Source organism: Onychostoma macrolepis, chromosome 22 (genome assembly GCF_012432095.1).
Source record: "Onychostoma macrolepis isolate SWU-2019 chromosome 22, ASM1243209v1, whole genome shotgun sequence".
In the NCBI taxonomy this organism is placed as follows: domain Eukaryota; kingdom Metazoa; phylum Chordata; class Actinopteri; order Cypriniformes; family Cyprinidae; genus Onychostoma; species Onychostoma macrolepis.
Window position 1 is genome coordinate 37,925,468 of NC_081176.1, and position 25,519 is coordinate 37,950,986.

Genomic DNA, 25,519 nt, shown 5'->3' on the forward strand with positions numbered 1-25,519 from the left:
GAAAAATGCCTTTAAAGTTTTTACATCAGCCAGTCAAACATGTTGTGTGTTGATTACAACCTGGTCTCATAAAAATACGTACCTCTGCGCACTTTTTGTGCAACACCGTTTTACGTACCTTGCTGCACGTTTCGCCGCAGTTTCAAATAGACATGTCCACTGAGTGGCGCTAAAACACAGGTTCAATATGTGAACCCTGGCATGTTTTTATTACGTAGATATTGGTACGTATTGCTGTTTTTTTTATTACGTTGCTTCAGATACGTATTGCGGTTCAGAATTCAAATATCCGGGGACTGTCGCTAAAGTTAATGCTCTATCGTGTTGGAAATATGCCCTACACCAAATCCAGCCCTAAACCTACCCGATAGTGTTAACAAATGCAAAACTGATATAAAAACATATTAGCTTATGCAACTGTGCCATTTGAAATTCCTTTTACGCAGATTTTAACTGCTTTGTCGAACCGTAGTTACACAGGATTTGAACCGGTGCTTCTCGTCTCCTAAATCCGTCTCCGTACTCTGTGAGCTACCGAACAAACTTGTCATTCACGAAAACCCATAGATATGAAGCTGGATGTATGCGATGCTAATGTTCAAAAGCATCAGTTTTCAAATCTCCCAGCATATTAATATTGTCATAGCATGATATTCTTCAAATAATTGTGCGAAAATTATGCTTTATTAATCGCAACTCTGTAAATTTGTGTGAAAGTGTTCATTTATATACTGCCGTCCAAAGGCAAAGCGCAGTAACTACACATCTGGTCAAAATTGAGTTAAGTCCTAAAATGGGCTTTGTGACAACAAAGTCTCCTGGTTCAATTTTGTCCCATTTCAGAGAAATGAGAGTGTCAAAATTGCAGTAACTACAAAATCCAAGCTAATACCAAGGCAAACCGCAGTAAGTGAAGTTACTGCGTTCTGGCTTTGATACTGCAGATATTGCGCGGTCTGCCTTGGTATCCCGCGGCAAAATGATGGTTGAACTCACGTTAAAACGCAAATATCCAAAGATGGGTAAGGAAGATATCAAAATATTACCTCCAAATGACAGCTTTATAATCAGTTAACATTAACTAGCCAGCCGCTAGCAAATTAAACAGCCTACCTGCATTGCTTCATATCCACTCTTACAACGTAGCCTAATGATAATCTGATTTATAATCGCATTGATGGTTTATGATTTGGACATCTCTCCACGTTTCAGGCAGCTAATCCAATTGTAGAAACAGGGGTTATTCCAAGTTAGCTGGCTCCGGTGTTGTGCCCAATTCTGACCCCTGCCAGATTATTACCCCCCCTAGTATTGGTAGGTTTAGGGTTAGGTGTGGGGGAGGGGTTAGGATTAGGGGTGGGGTTAGTATTAGGCAATCATATAGCGATTTCAACGAGAGGAGTAATAATTTGGCGGGGGTGGGGGTGTTTTGGGGAATGGGAATGGGCACAACACCGGTAAAGTTATATAATTCATCAAAGAACCATTACGAAAGTTATATGGAATGCAGTTTGTCACTTGGGTAAAGTTGGTTTTATATTCGCACATTCACAACATTCACACATGTCCACGTTCAATAACTTTCTAATTATATGTGCAATAAAGTTATTTTTTGCAAATTCTAATCAGCGACATCATTGTCAACCTACTTCATTTTTTTTTTTCACAATTGATCAAAATGGCCAAATATTGTTTTGATGGCATATTTACTTGCGAATGTCCGCTGAATGTCCAATGTAGTGTGGTTAACAAAGTAATGGAATGCAGAAGTCCGAATGTGCGAATATGAAACCAACTTTACCCATGTCTGTCCCCTATTTGTGGGCATATGCCATATGACTACCAGACCACACAAATAACAAATTCTTAATTGATAAGTAATCATTATTTTTGCACAAATCACAGTTTCATTTGTTAACATAGCCGTTCGAGGAAGGCTTTATGACCAAGCGGAATCCTCTGCCACCTGGTCGCTCCCGGGTTCACAGCGAGCGGGACTCGCGCTGACTGCAATTCCCCTCACTGTCCGCGTTTTGATTTCGGCAAATCAGTTTGGGTGAATGCCAACAACTTGATTATCATGAGCACAACATCCAGCTAGGCAAGAAAACATGCAATCTACCTGAGGGATGACTTCTTTCATTATTTCACAGGCCAGTGGTTTGTGTGTAATGTGTGTGACATTTTTTGTATGACATCTAAAAATTCATTTTAGAATAAAAAATGTTAAGCAAACAAATGAGATTTTTTTTTCTGAAAACCTTTTATACACCTTTTATACATATACTTAACCACAGACATGGACATCCTGTACAGACATGTACAGGATGTGGTACAGTACAGTACAAATATTTTGAGCATCCCTTATTTTGTCCCTTATTTTCCTATAAAGAATCACAATTATCCCTTATTTTCCTTTTATGGCATCCCTAGTTATATTGTTAGGCAAAGTTTAAATTGTGTGAATTTTTAACTGTTTTAACTACTTGGTCTGTAATGAATTAATTTTTTATTTTTAATAAAATGAGAAAAACACTCTTTGTGGTGAAAGGAGCATTGCGATAAGACTATCTTGAGGTTTACTACTGAGCAATTTTAACATTCACAACATACAAGCATCAATAAAACTATTAAAGTTATTAAAAACAATCAATATGTAGTAAGAAACACAACAAGAAAGCTGGATGAACACATTTAGTTTGTAGATACTGCATTTTGCTTTTGCAATAGTGTTTTATTTGTGTAAGGTCATCCAAAGGCAGAGTGCAGTATCTGCATTTTGGTGATCAAAGGTCACATCAGTGGTCATGGTTTTTATCTATAAAAAAAAATCATCCTAAGAAGGTTTAAATGAATGCATTGCCACTAATCAGCCTACCTGGTCTCATGGCATTTACGTACCTGGGTGCACTTTTTAGCGTGACATGAAATACGTACCAATAAGTACATATCACTGCAGTTTCCAAAAGAGTTGTCCAGAAAGTGGACAACCCTGTCTTGTTCCCCTTTCAATAGATACAGGGCAACTCAATCCCCCTCCCACCTTAAGCATTACAGAAGTACCTCTATATAATAATTTTATCCATGAGATAAAAGTTTCTCCAAACCCAAAAGCTTTCAAAACATTTAGAAGGTAATTATGGCCCACACAATCAAATGCTTTTTCTTGATCAATCGATAATATACCAATATTAAAATAATTTCTCACAGAGAGGTCAGTTACATCTCTTACTAAAACTAAATTATCCATTATTGTGTGTCCTGGAACACAGTATGTTTGCTCATTTTTCACAACAATACTATTTAAACCATTTAATCTATTTGCTAATCATTTAGACAATATTTTATAATCTTGGCACATTAAAGAAACAGGGCACCAATTTTTCAACAATCCTAAATCACCAGTTTTAGGCAAAAGTGATAATACTTTTGTAAAATACCTTTTATAAAACATTCACCAATTACATTGTAAAAGTCTTCTCCTAGAACATTCCAAAATGATTTATACACGTACTGTGGACAGTTGCGTAACAGCCTCTGAAAGTTATTCATAAGAAACCATTTTATCCAATGTCTCTCTGTCCTCAGGTTTCAAGTTAGGTAGTCCTTTCAACAACTGATCCATACTCGCATTATCACTGTCTTTAGGCCCAAAAAGTTCAGCATAAAAAAGCATTACAATTTTTCTCATTTCAATGGGATCTGAAGTTAATGTACCATTGTCCTTCTGAAGGTAAAGCATTTTTTTTGCTTTACTACTTTACGTTCTAGATTAAAAAATAACTTTGTTGGAGCATCCATTTCCTTGATGGAAGATATCCTTGCTCGTATTAAGGCACCTTTTGCTCTTTCTTCTAAAAGAGTTTTCAGCTCTAATCTCTTTTTCTTTAAATCATTAGTTTCACCCAAAGCATTCAAATCAAGCAAATTTTCCATATCATTAATACCTTTCAGATTCTCTTCTCCTACCCTCCTTTGCCAATATAGAACTAAGGGTTCAAATCTCTTTACATCTGGAAAAAAATTCCTGACATCAGCAACCTTTCCAAAAGTATCATCCAAAAAAGAGTTCATCTCATCCAAAGAGTAAACCTGATCACAACCTACCTGGGATATATCTGACAAGTCTGAAAAATCAGATAAAACACTCTCCTCATCATCAACCTCATTCATCTCATCCTCACCTAATTTTCGGACCTTTTCTTTAGGTTCACATGAATTTACATTCTTGACATCACCTTGATTTTCAATTTTTCCAGAATCCGTTAGTTCACATTCCCTGCTTATCTGACCTTCCATCCTTTCCACCTCATTTATATCAGACATCTGTACCTCATCTCTTTCAACCCTTTGCTCATTCTCATCAGACAACTCCTTTTCCTTCCTTACACTCTCAGTAACAATGTCCTCATCATTCCTTACTTGCTCAGTAGGTATCTCTTTATAATTTTCCACATCCTCAGTATTGATTACCATTTGATTTCTATGTGAATTCACTTCAGTTTCAATTCCACTCGGGTCTGCTACAGCACTAACAGGACAAGATAACCTTACGTGCCCAACAGCACCACATTCATAACAACGCATAACAACCCGTGCTCGCATATAACATAAACAACCTGCCTTCATACATGCATTAAAACGACACATTAAGCATTTGCGAATTTAAAAACATAAACACTTGTCGCCTAAACGACAGCACATGTTTCAAATTTGCATTTTTACAGCCAAGTGGCACCATTCTGATTCCACTGGCAAGTTTCCCAAAATGTGTTAACTCACGCTTAATCTCAGCATCAGGAATGAACGGCGGAACATTCGAAATTGTCACTTTTCTTGTTGGAGTCACTAATGGTTGAACATAAACAAAAGTACCACTTACCGAAATCCTGCTTTCAATCAGACGGTGGACTCATTGTTCATCCTTGAGAAAAATCACCACCGCTTTGTTCATTCGGGACGCAGAGACAATATTTTCATGTCCCACTTTTTCAGCCACCTCTAACAGCACGTCTTCCACAGATTCTCCAGCATTCGTGACACACCTGACACCGTGACGGAGCGACGTAGATGACGCCTGCACACTCACATGCGACGCCATCTCCGTCTCTGACACGACAATATTAGCCTATTATACATGAACAAAAATGTTTAATTTTTGCCGAATCAAACTAATCTTGCGAAAATTAACACATAGAATCCCTTCCAAAAACTCCCAACTGAGTAGTTAGGAAAAAAACTTTCTCACCGTATTCACCCTCCCACACTATCACCTGCCAGCATGCACCGAGAGAGAGTGAGATTAAATGCTAAAATGGCTTGCCATAATAGTGAATGCTATAAATCACTTGTGGGACAGACTTCTCAAATGGAAGGAAACATTCTTAGTCCAGTCCTTATGAGGCTTAATAATGCAATTTGACAAGCTCAGTGCCAATTCATTTTCAATTTTCATTTTTTTTTTTTTTTTTTGTGAATTTGAATTTGAATGTCTGCGAAGAATTGTGGAAGGTTGAAGGATACACCAAACAGACTGGTTGAAGGTAGTAAAACAAAGGATCCTTCCAAGGATCCTTCAAATTGAGATGTCCTTTGACAGAGATTATACTGTATGTGGCAGCCTATATATGCAGCCTTACATAGATGTGTCCTTCCATTTGAGAAGCACCATGAGTTTTGGTTTTTAACAGGCATGTGTAGACTTTATATATGACTGAGAAAAAGAGTCAAAATTGCAAAACAGATATCTGGATTTTTGACTAGTCAAAACTAAATGACTAAGGTAGATATTAAATGCTTAACTGGCTTGCCACATACATCATCTTCTTATAAATCACATCATTGTGAGGAAAACGAAAACGGATGTGTAGGGGCTGGGCAAGGATAATGAGTGTTTTGTTTCTCAGACCTACCAACAATGGTGTGGGGTTGAGTGTGTTGTTTCTATTTGAAGACAAAAATAAATAGTCGATGTTTTGCTTTCAGTTGCCTGAGCTCAGAAAAGAGCTCGTTATCTGGATGGAACCTTGGTTAAAATGAAGTCATTTATTTTAAGTCTTTTGCTTGTAGGCCTACCTGGTAAGACATTTTGTTTACTACATTTGTTATTATAGTTTCGCATCTAGTTAACTATAATTCTTGTGAATGTTTGTGCAGTTTTGAAGCCGTTTTAACCTTAATCTTAATTTAAATATCACCGTTCACGGCTTTGAAAACAAACGTAAAAACTATATAAAAAACTGTGTGGCTACCATAAATTGAAACGATGTTGGTTTCAGTTACTTGGGTAAAGTTGGTTTTATATTCGCACATTCACAATATTCACGACATTTCCGCGTTCAATAACTTTCTAATTATATGTGCAAAAAATGTTTCTTTTGCAAATTCTAATCGGAGACATCATTGTCAACCTACTACCTTTTTTTCACCATCGAACAAAATGGCCAAGTATTGTTTTAATGTCATACTTACTTGCGAATGTCCGCTGAATGTCCAATGTAGTGTGGTTAACAAAGTAATTGAATGCAATAGTCCGAATGTGCGAATATCAAACCAACTTTGCCCAAGTGTTTCAGTTCAGTATGGGTTTTTTTTCATGACAGAAATTTAATACCTCAGAAACTATACCTCAAACAATAGGCATTTTATATATATATACAGTATTGTTCAAAATAATAGCAGTACAATGTGACTAACCAGAATAATCAAGGTTTTTAGTATATTTTTTATTGCTACGTGGCAAACAAGTTACCAGTAGGTGCAGTAGATTCTCAGAAAACAAACAAGACCCAGCATTCATGATATGGACCCTCTTAAGGCTGTGCAATTGGGAAATTAGTTGAATTAGTTGAAAGGGGTGTGTTCAAAAAAATAGCAGTGTGGCATTCAATCACTGAGGTCATCAATTTTGTGAAGAAACAGGTGTGAATCAGGTGGCCCCTATTTAAGGATGAAGCCAGCACTTGCTAAACATGCATTTGAAAGCCTGAGGAAAATGGGTCGTTCAAGACAATGTTCAGAAGAACAGCGTACTTTGATTAAAAAGTTGATTGGAGAGGGAAAACCTATAAAGAGGTGCAAAACTTATAGGCTGTTCAGCTAAAATGATCTCCAATGCCTTAAAATGGAGAGCAAAACCAGAGAAACGTGGCAGAAAACGGAAGACAACCATCAAAATGGATCGAAGAATAACCAGAATGGCAAAGGCTCAGCTAATGATCACCTCCAGGATGATCAAAGACAGTCTGGAGTTACCTGTAAGTACTGTGACAGTTAGAAGACGTCTGTGTGAAGCTAATCTATTTTCAAGAATCCCCATAAAGTCCCTCTGTTAAAAAAGGCATGTGCAGAAGAGGTTACAATTTGCCAAAGAACACATCAACTGGCCTAAAGAGAAATGGAGGAACATTTTGTGGACTGATGAGAGTAAAATTGTTCTTTTTGGGTCCAAGGACCACAGGCAGTTTGTGAGACGACCCCCAAACTCTGAATTCAAGCCACAGTACACAGTGAAGACAGTGAAGCATGGTGGTGCAAGCATCATGATATGGGCATGTTTCTCCTACTATGGTGTTGGGCCTATTTATCGAATACCAGGGATCATGGATCAGTTTGCATATGTTAAAATACTTGAAGAGGTCATGTTGCCCTATGCTGAAGAGGACATGCCCTTGAAATGGTTGTTTCAACAAGACAATGACCCCAAACACACCAGTAAACGAGCAAAGTCTTGGTTCCAAACCAACAAAATTAATGTTATGGAGTGGCCAGCCCAATCTCCGGACCTTAATCCAATCGAGAACTTGTGGGGTGATATCAAAATGCTGTTTCTGAAGCAAAACCAAGAAATGTGAATGAATTGTGGAATGTTGTTAAAGAATCATGGAGTGGAATAACAGCTGAGAGGTGCCACAAGTTGGTTGACTCCATGCCACACAGATGTGAAGCAGTTTTAAAAACTGTGGTCATACAACTAAATATTAGTTTAGTGATTCACAGGATTGCTAAATCCTAGAAACAAAAACGTTTGTACAAAATAGTTTTGAGTTTGTACAGTCAAAGGCAGACACTGCTATTTTTTGAACACACCCCTTTCAACTAATTGCCCAATTGCACAGCCTTAAGAGCGTGCATATCATGAATGCTGGGTCTTGTTTGTTTTCTGAGAATCTACTGCACCTACTGGTAACTTGTTTGCCACGTAGCAATAAAAATATACTAAAACCTTGATTATTCTGGTTAGTCACATTGTACTGCTATTATTTTGAACAATACTGTATATATATATATATATATATATATATATATATATATATATATAAAAAAAACTTGCCACTAATAATCGAGCAGAGGGATTAGTAAATAAATAAATCGTTTTTTCCCCTTTGCAATTAACACTCTGAAGTAAAGTAAGTTCGTTGGTTTTGCAGTATTCAGCTGTTTATGTCCCTTTGTTATGATTCATACATTTCATTTCGACAAGAATTAGGTTGAGCTCCATATTGCCACAAACACTTACTCATCCCTGTGAATATTTCTTTACCACAGAATTTTGTGGGAAGTCAAACGACCTTATCATGCTTTCATTTACATGTCATTTAAACAAACAAACAAACAAACAAAAAAAAAGTGAATTATGTAAAATATAAAACTCCATTCATTTACAAACCCATTTGGGAAAATCCAAAGGTGAAAAACCTTAATCGGTGTTAAGTCCCCAAAAATCCGAAAGTGACATTAAATGAAACCTAGTGGTGGCTGGGAAAAAATTTTCTAGGTAGGGTGTCACATCCAACAATTTTAGCATCCATCCCGGTATGATTTATCCCATTATAACAAAAGGAAAAGTATTAAGACTTGAAACATTTTAAATAAAGATAATTGTTTTACCAAATTCAAGACTGAGGATGATTCTCACAAAACTATATTTTCTGGAAGCTTTTTTAAAGTTCGATCAAAACATTTAAAAAAATTTTTTTTTTTTTTTTTTTCATAATTAACATTTTATATATACAGTGCAACAGCAAAAAGGGTGAGGGGGAAAAACAAACAAACAAAAACAAATGTTACATTTGTTTAGAGCATTTTTATAAATTATTACAAGTCAAGTTGCAATTCCAGGGTTGAGAACCAAAAGGGCTAAGGCACCAACTTTACAGCAGGGCCAAAATAAAAAAATTACCATAGTTTGATCTGATTTTGTGTACTGATTTTAATCTTTTATAAAAAAATAAAAATTCCGAATTCCGTTTTTGTTTTTTGTTTTTTTGGGGGTTTTTTTAAGTCACTTGCGTCCTTTTGGCACCAGTGTTTTATTAAATTTTGTGTATTAAAACATAGGCACATCTGCTCACAATATGAAAAAAAAAAAAAATCATTACATTAATGAGTTTAAAAGTACGGAAGCCCTGAATCGCATGGTGTGGGGGAAAAAAGGGAGAAAACTTAACTCGTTATTTCGAGATATTAAGTCGTTATTTCGAGATGATAACTCGTTATTTCGACATAAGTCTCATTATGTTAAGGTTTGTATTACTTATATCAGCCACTAGAGGGCAGAATAAGACCGGGAATCAATTTAAGAACGCATTGTAGTTACGATGAGCTTAGTCTTAAGCACTTTTACAAGTTGGTGCTCCAAAGTCTCAGAGGGGTTTTTTTCCCATAAGAAAGGCGTATTTATCATCCATTTCTACTTTAATACAAACATGTATTTTGATTTTTATAGAAATATGACAACAATCATATCTCACACAGAGATCGCACTGTCATAGTGTTTGGGAATATTAGGCCTAATGCATAATTTAAATACATAATCACATGAAATCATATTTTTAAATAAAACATTTTAGCAGAGAACACAGCATCACGGTTGTCTGAACCGATGAGCATTAAGCTGTGTCGTCAGTCAGTCGTTTCCCATCATGCTTTTGATCAGCTCAGTCGGTGGAGAGCAACTGCAAGCGCCTGCTCAATCCGACACAGCCGCCTCGCTGTCGCGAGAGTGTTTTGGCACACATCAGCATGACATCAGAGCAAGGCGGACGTAACTCGGACACTTTTTTAACCGGTGATTGGTTCTGCGCAGATTTTGCTCTTCTCAAACAAAACCTCTTCTGTCTCCTGATTCTGTTCCTCATTCGTTTCCATGGTTTTTGATTAATTACTCCAAACCTGTTTCAGTTCTCACTGATTACTTTTCTAGTAAGTCCTGTGTTCTTCCCCATTATGTTATCTGCTCTTATTTGTGCTTATGTGGTCGTAGATTTTCCTGTGGATTATTAAATTTTGCTTTGTATTCCTTAGTCGTGCGCTTACTTCTACAGCCACTCCAATAAGACAATATTTGACACTTTCAAGTTTTTTTATTTATTTTTTTAAACCTTTGTAATGCCTCTAACTTTATTAAATGCATGTCATCTTTTGTGCCAAAAATTTAGATTTGTAAACTTTTATCGAAAGTTTTAATTGAATGAGTGAATGAATGGCTAATTAAACAATAAATTCGATTAAAATAATAAGATACAATCAGGAAGAAGTTACTATATTTAACAATTCGTTAAGCATTAACAATTCATCTTTGCACGGCACAGAAGAGCACAAATGTGACATTAAGGAATATTTACAGACTTTTTTGACAAGACTCAGAGGTGGCATTGCATTTCATAATAACTGTTATGAGAATAATGTTTTAAATATAAAGTTTTAAATAGAAATATTAAACGATTTAAATGACTCAATTTATACTTTAAAAATGAAACGGAAACGCAGTAAGTGATAGCAAGTCACTGTCTTTGTCACTGAGCATTCATTCAATCGATTCGTTCAAACGGTTAAATCATTTAGGAACGAAGCAAGTGACTGTCTGTACGAATAGGTCATTGAATCATTTACTCAATAGATTTGTTCCAACACACAGATTCATTCATAAACCAAACACAGCTGTGTTTGCTTGGAGATGAGCGGCGGCTCAGCTGTGATTTGTTTGGAACTATTTTTGTTGACGAAATAGGCCTAGTGTTCCTAAAATTTAAGTCACTTAATATTAACTTTTCATTAAATGCAAAAATGTATAAAACTGTAGTATAAATTCAATTTCACATTTGCAAACTCCCGTTATAATCATTAAAAGCTGTCACTCGTCTTAGTTCATCGCGATCTCACACACTGTCTATTTTAATTAATGAAGCTCTCTACACTGCAATAAATCTATTATTTACATCGTCTCTACACTTCGTTTATTATAATGAATGACAACACCTGCAGTCTGTTTAGTGCTTTCATGATCTGTGCTGTGAGGAGCAACACGTGCACCGATAGAGAAGCATTTCTATTGGCTGCAGTCTGCAGGTAGGCCAATCACAAAATAGAGAAAGGTTTATGTGCAGAACTGGGACCGCTTTTGTAGTCTTTTGAATGGATAAAATATAGAGATCACTTTATTTCCAAATAAACCTATCCAGTTGGAAATAAAACGCCGACCCCCTCGAAATTCACTCCCCGGTCTCCATCCCCCTGCGTCCCCCCATTTCCAGCCCAAACACAAACTAAATTATTTCTAATTACTAAAATATTTCTAAATTAACTTTATAAAGAAACGAAAAGAAATACAACCACTTTGCTATTGAAGACAAAATTGAGATGTTTAATGGCTGCCGCTGAGTGATGGGGAAGATAGAGGGAGAAAAGACACGGGCTCGGTCGGACTCGGGCCGGTAATTCTGAGAAGCTGTTGGACAAGGCCAAAAGGGCCGGCTAAGTTCTTACGAATTTTGCAAGGAATGTTTGTTTAATATTTAACTGTATTTAGGCTAATAGATCTTTTAAGGTGTTTTAAGTTTGATGTTTAATAGATCTTTGAGCTTTTTAATTTTGTGTGTTTCAAACTGATATACATTACAATCACACACACACACACACACATGTCTGGTTCGCTATCCTTGTGGGGACTCTCCATAGGCGTAATGCTTTTTCTACTGTACAGACCGTATATTCTATTGCCCTACACCAACCCTACACCTAAACCTACCCCTTACAGGAAACTTTCTGCATTTTTACTTTCTCAAAAAAACAAATTCTGTATGATTTGTAAGCTTTTGTACCCATGGGGACCTCAATTTAGGTCCCCACCGTGACACGAGTCCCCATGAGTCTGTGTGTATTTAGGTTTAAGTCCCCACCTGAATAGAAAAACAGGTACACACACACACACACACACTAAATATTTATGCCATGGTCTGTCTGAATACTCGATTCTGATTGGCTGACAGGTGTTGATTAAATTAGTTTAACTGCACAGGTAGTTCGGAGTGCATTCAAATCGTTTAATGCACAGCTAGTCGTTGATTTATCCCGTTTATGCCATGGTCATTTGCCAGCATTCACATATTAAAGATGTTAATAATATTTGCGCTGCGACTGGAACGACTGGAAAACCAAACTGTAACTGTATGTTAATATGGTTACCAATGTTTATAGGAAATATTAATCAATATTTGTTATGAAGAAACAACCGCCTGCACAGAACCAATAGCTACAACATACCACAGTTGTAATATAAATCTATAGGGAAACATCTATTCCCTTAACAGATTTAATATTAGCTATAAGCTATATTATATTAGCTAGGCCTAGATGGCTAATGTTAGACTAAATTTTACATAGCTAATAAATAGGCTAAGCCTGTGCAGTTTGACTTTCTCCATAGCATTTTAAAGTGGCTGTTTCTATAAATAATTCAAATAGATCACATATTTGACCATCAACTTCGCCATAGGAATGGCTCGGGCAAATCTTATCACACTTCTCGAGCACGCTGTGAAAGCCATAGGGTGATTTGCGCGACGCTCATGCGTTTCAGTCATATTGTGCTGATAACTGCTCTGTTCAGTTCGTAAGTAAAGTTAGCGCTTATATGGGCATCTGGGCACTCCTGTATTGGAAAATGCAATTTAGCTTATTGGGTTCATATTCTGGTCACATCTGCTTGCTTGTAGGCGATATTATGCATCATCAAATCCTTTATTTAACAAAAAAAAAAAAACCAAAAAACAGTAGTTTACAACAGAAACAGCGTGACATAGCACGAACTCTGGTAGCTAATAGCCTGTATAATAATAATAATAATAATAATGATTTTGGGAACTTTGCCTCAACATCTTAAAACACCACCGCACGCCACTGTGAACGGGTTACCGAGCAAACAGCAGAAACGACGACAAACTCTGAGAAAGACCATGGCAGCTGTCACAAACTCTGGCAGATGCCAAAGGAAGTCTGTATGTGGCATCTGGGTTTGCCACCGGAAGTGGCGCTGCTGCTCTCAAATAAACCAAATCTAACAGATAAAAAGCTGTCTGAAAGAGCAAAACGCAATTAGCACAAAACTATATAGCTATGTAATTGCTACATACAGTAAGTTAATTGCCTATTAGATCACGTAGCCTATTTGAAAATTATGAATTAGAATATGCTGGGTATTTATGACAAACTTTTAAGGTAGCATTTATGTGCTAGATGAAACTAACTACAATTAAAGTTAGCCTGGTATGAATGTAAATTCCCATTATACACCTCTGAGATTTTGGAGCACCAACTTGTAAAAGTGCTTAAGACTAATCTCATCGTAACTACAATGCGTTCTTAAATTGATTCCCGGTCTTATTCTGCCCTCTAGTGGCTGATATAAGTGTACAAACCTTAACATAATGAGACTTATGTCGAAATAACGAGTTAATTATGTCGAAATAACGAGTTATTATCTCGAAATAACGACTTAATATCTCGAAATAACGAGTTAATAAGTCGAAATAACGAGTTATTAAGTCGAAATAACGACTTAATATCTCAAAATAACGAGTTAAGTTTTCTTCTTTTTTTTCCTCACCAGAAGTTTTCTCCTCTTTTTTTTTTTTCCACACCATGCGGTTCAGGGCTTCCGTATAAAATAAATAGCAATCCATTGTGATAAAAATAAGCCCTTACATAAAATTATTTAATTGAATGTGGTTAATTTTAATGAAATATTAATCTCAGCCATTTTACAATTTGGCCAAATGGCTGATTAAAAGCCTTTACAGATGCCTTCCCTGGTGCAAAATAAATATATTAAAATGTATTTAAAATACATTTCATGCTGTACTACAAATACATTTACAATATTATTTACATATCACTAAACTGGTATACTAAATTGGAACAACTAATTTTGTACACTATAAAAAATAATTGTAATTTTAACTGTACATTTTTTTTAAAACGCTACGGGAAAAAAAAATGTTAATAGGTTAACAAGTTCCCGTACTATATACAGGGAAAAACTGTAAAAGATCTAACCAGACATTTAATGTAATTTTACAGTAAAATGCTGTTAATTGTAAAATTTTTAGAAGTAAAAAAGAACAAATCAATATATAATTTACAGTCAAAAACTGTAAACTGATATTCCCAGAATTCCCTGCGTGACACTCCACATTTGAAAGTATTTTGTTTAAATAAACATGTTTTTTAATAGTTTTTGTTATCAGTTATGTACATTTGGGCTTTATGTTACATCTTCTGTTGTTTAATGAAAGTTTATTGCATTATTTAAGTATCATGTGTGTTACCATGATGGTGTTTTGTGTTTGCATGAATGACTTTGTGCACCTTCTATATATTAGTATATACTTCTGCTTGTGGCAAAGCTACTTTTGATGAGCTTTGATTCTTCATGTGGCTTTCTCTTTTACCCCCTGCATTATTATGGCGGGTGTCAGTATGTTAAAGGTACAAAACAGATTTTAATAGCAGTGTGCATTGTTGAATTTACTGGTTTACATTCAAATTTTCTTGTTGCAAATTAGTTTTATACTGTAAAATTTACATTTTTTGGCCGTAAATGTGTTTACAGTTTTTCTGTATTTTTTACAAAATTATTCTGGCAACCACAGCTGCCAAAATTGTTTTGTAAAAACTACAGAATTTTTTTACAGTGTATTACTTATATCAGCCACTAGAGGGCAGAATAAGACCGGGAATCAATTTAAGAACGCATTGTAGTTAATGCACTTTAATTGTGCGAAAGTAGTGCTGAAGTCCAACTAAAGATATACTGAAGTATATTTTATTTTGCTGAAGTGGAACTATTGCAAGTATACTTTAGGTACACTTTAAACGATTTGCATTTAAAGACTAATATTATTCAAAGATCATACAGTCCTCTTCAATAGTGACATGTAAACACGTTTTAGGCTTAATATTGAGAAATGTGCATTGTGCACAAGTAGTACTCCAAATAAAGTTGAATTAAAATTTTTATTTTAGTATTAGGAAAAAATATATATTTCCTAGAGACATCAGTAGTATTGGCATCAGTGATACTCGCTTTAAGTCATAAAAAAGATGGCAGTAAACAAATATTAAAAATATACTGTCTCTATGGTGTTTCTACATTCATTTGAAGATTGAATGTGAAATTACTGCAATAAACTATATGTTAGGTGGGATTAATTGTGATCGACTGCAATTAATTTCAGGGAAAAAAAATGTGTGATTATTATTTTTTTTTTAAATCAATTGACAGCACTAATACAAATGTGTGCTGTGTGCGTTCCTCTCAATAGCAAAAGCTTTACTTTCAATTTGAATCAAACTTCAGTTTAATGCTCTCCAGTCAGGGGTGGGTTTACAATTTTGGGGGCTGGGTAAATGCATATAAAACCAAGACATTTGTCTGATGAGTGTATGTCAGTGATATTCAATGCTGTTTGTTTGCATGTGTTATATATTGAATCCAGAAACGTTTTTTATATCGTCTCAGAAGTTTCCTGTATATTTTGTTTCATTATCTCAGATGTTATTTGTAATGAACTGTTTGTTTCTTCTCCAGGTGCATCTTGTTTTGAAACACACGGAGTGTCAGAATTGGAGGGAAATTCAGTCACTCTACACACTGATGTTAAAACAAGTCAACGAGACAGAATTAGATGGTATTTCAACGACACTCGCATTGCTCAAATCAGTGGTGATCTCAGAAAGATCTGTACAGATGTTCAGTGTAATGAAGGAAATGAGAGATTCAGAGACAGACTGAAGCTGGATCATCAGACTGGATCTCTGACCATCACACACACCAGAACCACAGACTCTGGACTTTATCATCAAGAGACCATAACCAGCGGCAAAATCAGTGAAAAGATCTTCAATGTCACGATCACTGGTGAATCATAATGTTTAAAAGCAGTTTCTGATGATTTGAGTCATTAATGTGTTTTATTTATTTTATGTTCTTGGAGTCACAGTCATAGCTGTTATTTTTCTTTACCTGTAAATTAATTCACATTTGATAATTTATCTTCTCTTTTTCTGTGAAAATGTAATTTGTAGAATTATTTCAGTTTTCATTGTTAAACAGAAAAGATTGATCTCTGATATGTCTGACAACTGTCTTTTATCATAAACATCTAATATTGCATACTTACTATTTTTTGTACAACATGGATACAAACATTTGATGTTAAAGAAGTATGTAAAATGTGTATTTCAAAGCGTAGAACAATGATGACAAAGTCAAGATAGACCATGTTTAGTAACTACATCACTGATGATGTGTCCCAGCGCGTGCATGATGTATCGTTCACCTTTATTTGTTGAGCAAAAGATTGTTCAAGCAGCTGTTGGTTTGTGTTGCAGGTCGTCCTGGCTCAGAGGCAGCGCAGATGAAGAGAAGGATGGAGGGAGCATCAGACACTTTAGACAATGGTGTAGTAGACATCCCAGTTCATTTGATGACATATTTTTTTATGACACTCACATCAGCATAATAATACAGATTACAGAAACTTTTCACTTCTTATGTTTTACTGTTCAGTGTCTTTTTATACAGCGACAATTCTTGCAACTTGCTAGTACTGACACATGGGCACAAGGTCTTTTTTTTTTCCCCGCCACAGACACGTCTTTTTGCGTATGCCATATTTAGTAGCTGAATGAAGCAGTGCTTTGGTCATTTTACATGTAAATATCTGTAAGCATGGCCATCGTCTTCACATGTATGGGGATTTTGTCAGATTATGTCTCGATTATAAATTAGGATTTAAGTGCAGAACAGCAGCTTGGAAGGGATAGCTAGTTAAAACAGTCTTAACCCTTTCAGTGGTGAGTTTAAAATATTCTAGGGGTCCCCCCAGAGTGAGTTTTTTTAAGGTGTCCTTATTTTAGAACGTTTCCCCTTACTGTTTCCATGGCGACGCATCATGCTTGGCAACACAATTACCTTTCATGCAGTGTGCTCTAAGTGAATGAGAACATCCTGCAAAGTTTTAAATCTGAAAGTGCACCTTGTATAAAGTTATTGTCTCTCAAAAGAAAGTCGACTCTGAATCATTGAAACGAGTCGTTTTAAAACAAATCTTAAGCCGTTTCATTTTGACATCATCATGAAACATTAGCATATTGCCCTCCCACTTGTTGCCACTAGGTGCTGCTTTTGAAGTGTTAAAAATAGCTGTTTCCCTGGTAACGCAGTACACAAAGCAGCACTGTGCTCTGCTTTAAATGAAATCGACCAGTTGGACCAATCACCGCAGATTAGCGTCACGCAAAGGAGGGGTTTGGAAAAATGAATTGTTAAGTGAATCATTTGGGAGTCGTTGAGCAAATAAGGTAAAAATAAATGCATATTATAAGAAAATGAAAGTGTTTTTTGACCTTGCATGCATGTCAACCTGTTGTTGGGGACTCCCAAAACCAAAATATGAACCTTTCATAACCCATAATAGGGGTACTTTAATATAGTCACAAACTTAAGCTTACCATGTCATGAACAATCTGAATTCCGATTCACAAATATGTGTAAATGAGTGTGTTTTGTCGTTTAAACACCTTTATAAATGATCTTGTGATCTGTAATGTGATGGGCACCACCATGTTTGTTTCGCGCCACAGTTCAGAGAGTTTTGTCAGTCAGATTTACAGCACATGAAGTCTTCAAATTCTCTCTAAATACATGTAAGTAAGTGGCCGGTGAACTGTGTGAAAATAGAGTGAACTTTATAGTTACTTACACTATGTGTATCTGATATGAATAAAATTAAATTTGAATGGATTGTTATTGTTGCTTCTATAGACATATGTGCGTATTTTACAAGCTCTAAATGTATTGTTTTACTAGTACTTATGTGTATTTAAATGTCTGAACCCTAAAATATGCATTATGTGGTTAAGAACACTGTATAGTTGTAATAATATGACAATCGCAATGCACGTCTCTCTCGGGCTCAGCGTCAGTCAACACACGAAACCACAGTTTGAATTTGGCAGTTATGTGACGTCACCTAACGTTCTAAATCCCATATGTGGGACCGTACTGCTAAAAAGGTTAATGGGTTGTGTTTCAGTTCCTATTTCCTATTTGTTACGTTTTCTGACAACAGACACCGAAAGACAAAACTAAAACAACTTTACTGGGAATTCAGCAGTATTAAATTACATTATGTGATCACAAAATGGGAGAGAAGCAAACAAATGTCAAGGGCTGACACTAGGCAGAATGCAAATGAACAATGACATTATGAATACGGTAATTACCGCATGCTGTCATCTAGTGGAATTTAGTGACTTTTTCAGTAGGCTTTAAGTACTTTCTTTTAAAACTAGCTGGCAAAAGTGACTAAGCGGTACTGTTCTGTTGACCGGCGTTCCATATTGTGTTGTTATTCAATGTTAAAAAGCTTGTTGCTCACTAACTGATCTCACAAAGTCTTTTTGATTAGGAGAGGCCAAAACCAGTGGCTCTAATGGCAGATATAGTGTCTATGTCCTAATGGGTGAACGCTCACAGATCTGGTACATTTCTTATGGTGGCCAGACGGTGACTTAACACAACACCCAGGAAGGGGTGTGCAGATTTTGGGGTTATATCTTCTTGGAGCTGTGCATCCTATGGACTTAGGAGAACAGCGGAAGATGCTAGAAATAAAGCAGCTCAAGAAGTAGTGGAGACAGTGTTGCAGAACTTTTATATTAATGATTATCTGAATTCTGTCTTGTCAGAAAACCATGCTGTTGTCTTGACAAAACAGCTCAGAAAGCTTTTTTCAGGACACTATGCAACATCCATTCTCTTTGCCAGCATTATGATATTTGCTGATAGCCTGATACGATTTCAACAATACGATTGATTCGATTAGATTCAGGGGTATCACTGTGTCGATGTTATAATATTACATTATGTGCTTATTTTGCGCAGCCGGTTTGATTTTTGTTAAATTACAAATGCTGAAATTTGCAAATGCTGGATCCCAACAGGGACATGCACAACAAATATATACAGCTCATAGCTTTTCCAATGAGATGAGCAATGAAAACTTTTTTGCAGTTCTCTTAACAAAAATGGCAGACAGGCTGGATGAAAATGCAACTTCACTGACAGTAGGTTATGCTTACGCTTATGGAAAAGCAAAACTAGTTTCCACAGTTGCCACTATCCACAAAAACACTGCAAATAAGCACTATTCTGTTTTATAAGAGGTTAAAATGTGCAAATCCAAAGTAGTTCCAGACCCACGACGAGTCAGACAAGAGATGATATGTTTTGTGTTTGTTTCTCTGGCTGCCGTTCATGACAGTACTGCTATGTTGCTGCATTGCAATCATCTGGGAATCGTACACTTTTACAGAGAATGAGTGCTTTGACAAAAATGTGTATAACAGTCAACAGGCATTACTTGCATATGTGGCTAATATTTATAATGTCAAAAAAAGTCTTAAACGTATATTTTATATGTTGCATCCATACATCATATTGTTTGTTATCCAACATGTTATCCACATCATTTAATTGTTACACCCCTGTTTAGGAACTTGTGTTCTATTGGTCATTTCATCTTAATAACAGCAGAGCAGTGTTATCTTCCATTCCTATAGAAGACCGAGCTAAAGAACCCAAAGACCTAGAATTGAGTTACAACATTTTACCTGTGGAAAATGCTCTTGTACACTGAAACAGATACATATTTACATGTGCTGTTGATACATCTTGATGCAAACAGGACAATCAATCAAACAAGGAATGTTGTCTGTGGTCAGCTTAATTCGTAGCACTTATGTAAAGATTAAAAAAAATAAATAAAAAAATGGGATGATGAGATCCAAGATGATCAATAACGAGCTCAAAACTCGTGTTTCAATAGTCAGTAGCAAATTCTTTAAATATCTAAATGTACTTGCAGGCTGTGAGTCAGAAGCACCAGACTGTCCTTGCGACGTTGGAATTGCCCCACTTTATAGTGTTAACAGCCATTCATAGTGTTCACATTGTAGGCTACTCTCTCCCAGGATCAGGAAATAGTCCTCCATAAAATATGCTGCACACACTCGAATATTTGCATTGTACTGTACTGAAACAGTGTTGTAAATTAAATCTAGTTTGAGCGACATAGAGCTCAAGCGTAGTTCACAGACCTCGGTGTGACTGCAGCATGAGCTGACGCTCAGCTGATCGTAACTCCTCCCACTACAATTAATGAGATATATAAGTTCATCCGTACTCACACTTGCCATTAGGGGTGTGCAATACTGCAAATTTTGGTATCGATCCAATACCAAGTAAATACAGGGCCAGTATCACCGATACTGATTCCGATACCGATACTTGTCATTTAAAAAAAAACATAAAATTATTGTTTGGAACAAGTATTAACCTAGATATTATGACAATATTACTTGATCTGAAGCATTTGTATCAATAGCATAGGGTAAAAGCCCCTCTTGGCACCTCATACATTTATACAAATTTTAAACAAAATAAACCACTTTTATGATTTATTTTTCCACAAAAATGTGTTTCTCTGTCAATATTCAATTTAAAAGGTGCAATTAAACACTATGGGAAAAGTACTGAAAATCACATTTTCTTTAAGGTGTCCCTTTAGCCCCAGTGTACCCTATATATCTCCCTGTGGTCTCCACAGCATATTCATTACCACAGTATACCATATTACAGAACACCAGCACATGTCTACATGGGGGATGACCAAATAATTTAAAAATCATAAAAATATGTAAATTAATTGATCGTAAATTATGAAAACTTTGGTTTCAGCTCAAACTAATGACTCTCTCCCTTTATTCATTACAGCTATAGAACCTCCAACACTAGATCAAGCTTCAGTTGATAGAACAAGAGTAATTATATGTGCTGTACTGCTGTCACTGATTCTGCCTTCTGTTGCTGCTTGTGTGGGTTATGGTCTCTGCAGGCGTTTTCAACAAAATAAACTAAATAGTAGGTATTACATCTGATAAAGAGAACCATAATGAGATTTATTGTGCTACTTTGGAGTTTAAAGGTGTAAAACGATTACTGATAATTATATTTCAATCATTTTGTGTTTGTATGTGTGTAATGTGGTTTTGTTCAGGTTGTTCATTATCAAACAACATTAGAAAAATTGTCATTAATACAACAATTTGAAAGATGGTATTTATTTGGTAATTTGCTTTAGATTGAAGAAGTTAATTACATTTATTATATTGATTATTTGAACTTAAATGTATGTGCAACCTTTAACTCCCATTGTATCAATAATAAATCACTGAAATTATTATTAAATTAAGTAGGTTGTACTTTGTGTATACTTAAATAAATGACTAATTGACAGACCATTTCATTAATTTTATTTATATATATATATATATATATATATATATATATATATATATATATACAGTAATTACACTATGGTTGCCATGCATACCTCTTATTTGAGCATATTTTGTATATTATAATGTGGATGTTTACACCTTGAGACTCTCTTGTAGGTAAAAACAAAGGAGCGACCAGAGAGACATACGATGATGAGAAGATTGCATCATCAGAAATGATGGAAATTGTAGACTATCAGTCGTCAAAAGTGGAGAAACATAATTCAAGAGATGCAGTGTCTTTGGTGAGTAATTCAAACCTTTCAGTGTAAGAATTAACTTATTTTAGATCAACACTCATTTAGACAAAGCACTGAGTTTTTACGACAAAATTACAGTAATTTGAAACATATACATTTAAAGCACATTGAGTTGTTCTGTATTATAGTGTCAATTAGACCTTATTTAATGTTTGTTTTCCTGATATCTTTGTATTGCAGAATGTCATCACTGTGTGATGGAAATTATCTCCTGCACTTGAACAAGAATAGTAGGTGTGACTCCAGTTTAAATCTATGTGTCTGAACAAAGGAAAATGCCTCTGAGAGTAGCACAATTAGAGGCATTTTCCTTTGCTCAGACACATAGATTTAAACTGTTTCCAGAGTCATCCGTGTAAAGAGCTCCTTAATTGCCTATTGACCACTGAAGTGTGAGGTTCTTACAAGAGCAATAGGATTTAGAAATGCTATCACGGTGCCTGTTTTTGTAATGGAATTTTTATAAGAAACATAGCTGTACTGTACTGTAATAGGCCAAACTCCTCAAAAGCTTGTAACACAAGCTCTGTGAGAGACTATATTTGTGTATGTGTGTTTTGAGAATATCTTGACTTTTTAGTGTTTTTTTGTCTTTTTTGTTAAATATAAACTATACTATACAGAAATATTTTGCCTCTACAAAGGCTATTTTCTTACAATAGAGAAAACTTGAAAGATTTGAATATTCATGTGATAAATGGCATTAAAACACTGTGTAGAACCTGGTCGAAAAGAACGCACACACATTAATAACTTAAGAACATTCCACTGGAACTGATCTTACATCATCAGCTCATAAAAGTTACAAATGACCAACACAACGCCCAAAGTATTTGACTAAGCTTCCTGTCTGTTCTCCTTATCATCTCATGAAGCTGGGAGGAGAACATCTGGCCATCCCTTGAAGAACGGGGAATCTGGACATGCTCCAGCACAGACCCTCCCTGAGTCCCCTGACTGCTTTTGACCATAATTCAATGATGGTATCAACAAGGAAAGACAGATATATGTTAACCAGACCTCAACAAACCTACAGCACAGACATCCTGGTGACCTCATAACAAAACTCCTTTTCTTTACTGCCTTCCAAAGGAATGCGCCTCTTTTCTCTTCTTCTCATAAAAAAACAGAGAACACCCAAACTTCTATGGACTTTGCCCAAAAGGACAATCCAGAAAAGACTGCTGCTATTAAAGCAATATACTCAAGAGACAATATATATATATGAATGTGGTATTTTATGTTTCGTTTATCCTACTGTAGTTATCAGAACTTAGGATATTTTAATCTATGACTTAACCCGTTTAGTAGGTAAAATTATAGATATTCGATGTGACAACTATCTCATGTTTGGTATTGAATTATACGTTATTTTTTTATTACAATAACTACAGTATAAGGATGAATGTTGACTTTTAGCATCATAAGGTATGATTATAACACTTTATAGAAATCTGCTAGGATATTTGGCTCATGTGACATATTTATTAGCAGATAATGTATGCACGAAAAAGAAGTCGTGCTGGGTGGGCCTCCGCCCTACAGAGACAATGTGATTGGGTCAGACAGTGAATAGGATGGACTTAATTCTGTCCGATAAAAACAGACACCCAACTTTGCAAAGTGTTGGGTTGGGACCACTGAGAACAACAACTGGGGTTGAACGGGTTGAACAACTGGTGAAACTGCAAGGAAACATCTGGCTGATCATCAAAAAGACTTCAACACTCTGTCCACGTCTGACCAAAGTAACTTGCAAAGCTGCTGCGTAAGAACTTCAAACTTGTCATTCGCGCGCTGTTCAAGAAGCCATCAAATCCAAAAGGAGGAATCCCGAGTGACGTCACGCGACAACAACACATCAGCAGGAAAGTTCGGGGCTTCCCTCCAGCAACTCCTCAAGAAGTACAGCCTTCAAATCAATTTCAACTCAAAGCAAGTAAAACAAACAAATCTTTAATTCGCTGAGCTGATTGAATTGAATGAATCATTAAAAGATAACGATAACCGAGTCTTCTGTTTGTGACTTCCAAGGTCGTTAAGCTATTCTCAGGAAAAGAGAATAGCTTAACTTTCTTCAAACTGCTTTGATCTTGCCATAACGTATGTGTGTGTGTGTATGTGTTTTGTTTTGTAGTGTACCTTAGAATAGTAAATAAACTCTCGATTCATTTTTAATGAATAAGTCTGGTGCCGTGATTTTCAAATCTTAAATTATTTGCCATAGATCGTGTTACCTGTGCTCAAGTAAATTTCCCAATCAATTCTGTATTATTATCAACAATAAGCAGAATTACTAAAATATACTGTATTAATACTCGCTGGTCGAGTCGTTAATAAGGTATAAATTATACAAATTTTGATTAATATCAATTAATCAGATCAAAACCGAATTTCTACGATTTGGTTCCCTAAAGCTAAAATTTATAAATGAAGGATAAAACCTTACATTTACGTTACAACTGGATTCAACAGCTGGAATGTGAATTTGTTGTGATTTTAGAGTTTGTAAACAGAAATAACTGAGCTAAGCTAAAACTCAATAGCTTTGAAATTCCTTCAAATGTATGCTAGTCACACTGACACCTTAAACACACTCATAAACAGAAAACAGCAACACACCTCCAGTAATACCACACTTCCATGCAGAACCTGTTCAACCCAACAGCTCAAACAACATTTTTTGTACAGAGGTTTATTCAGCGGTTTCTCGAACAACCAACAGATGGTGCCATTGTTGTAAACCTATATCTTCTAAAGTTTAAGCAACTCCGAAGTGAAGACCAGGAGACTTCGGGTTGTATCTTCAGCAGGATTCTTTTATTGAGAACACAAGCTGTCGGTAGCTGTAGTCATCGAAAATCTAACTAAAGCAGTGATACATTGTAGTTTATATACATTTGGGGGCAGTGCTTAGGAATGGAACCCAAGCACCTGGGTGACAACCTTAAGACATGCAAATGAAGTATTCAGGTATAGCATACTGCCCCATTTAACCACTCCTAATCTAATCAGCCTAACTGCCCAAAGATTGAAGCAGGGGCCTCAAGAGCAATTACAAACAAAAGGCAAGAGTCTCCGTCGTCTGGCTCATTAGACTTACAATAAGAGAACAGGAACTGGCAGGGACCTCTTGAATCGTTCATCTGATGTCATCATCTTCACCATAAATGCTAAATACAATGTATATAACTTCTTCAGTTTGTACACTATTACATTGGAATCTAAATTAAACATTTAAATAAATTTGTAATCCCACAATTCCCCCTTTGAGAGTTCTAATAACTCTCACAAAATACAAATTTAGACACTTAAAAGTTCATTCTTGTAACATGTGATCGTTACAGGCACATAGCACTTGTTCTGTGTTGATTGTCTGTAGGGACGAACTGCATGCTGACACAGAAACAAACATGCAGCTCCGTGAAGTTCTTAATAGTCTTTTCTGGTTGGAACTGTCATTTCTCGTGATGGGCGTGAGTCATTTGTTGCATGAAACACTTGATACTAACAGGTTTCCGAACCATGAAGAATTATCTTCAGCCATCAGGTGTAATTTTGCTGAAAGATCAAGA

At 35.9% G+C, this 25,519-nt stretch overlaps 1 protein-coding gene across 4 annotated transcripts; it reads left to right on the forward strand.

Annotated features, from left to right (window-relative positions):
- The first annotated feature begins 5,878 nt into the window (after positions 1-5,878).
- LOC131530332 (uncharacterized) lies at positions 5,879-24,099 on the forward strand. Of its 4 annotated transcripts, none has more exons than XM_058760529.1 (7): positions 5,879-6,078; positions 15,869-16,198; positions 16,672-16,740; positions 21,119-21,265; positions 21,802-21,929; positions 22,125-22,178; positions 22,820-24,099. In XM_058760529.1, exons 1-6 carry the CDS (start codon positions 6,036-6,038, stop codon positions 22,140-22,142), a joined length of 735 nt encoding a protein of 244 aa, XP_058616512.1. In that variant the 5' UTR covers positions 5,879-6,035; the 3' UTR covers positions 22,143-22,178; positions 22,820-24,099. The 4 variants fall into 4 exon arrangements, with proteins under 4 accessions (XP_058616512.1, XP_058616511.1, XP_058616510.1 ...); XM_058760528.1 differs by having other exon boundaries at positions 22,125-22,174; XM_058760527.1 differs by lacking the exon at positions 22,125-22,178.
- Positions 24,100-25,519: the final 1,420 nt, after the last annotated feature.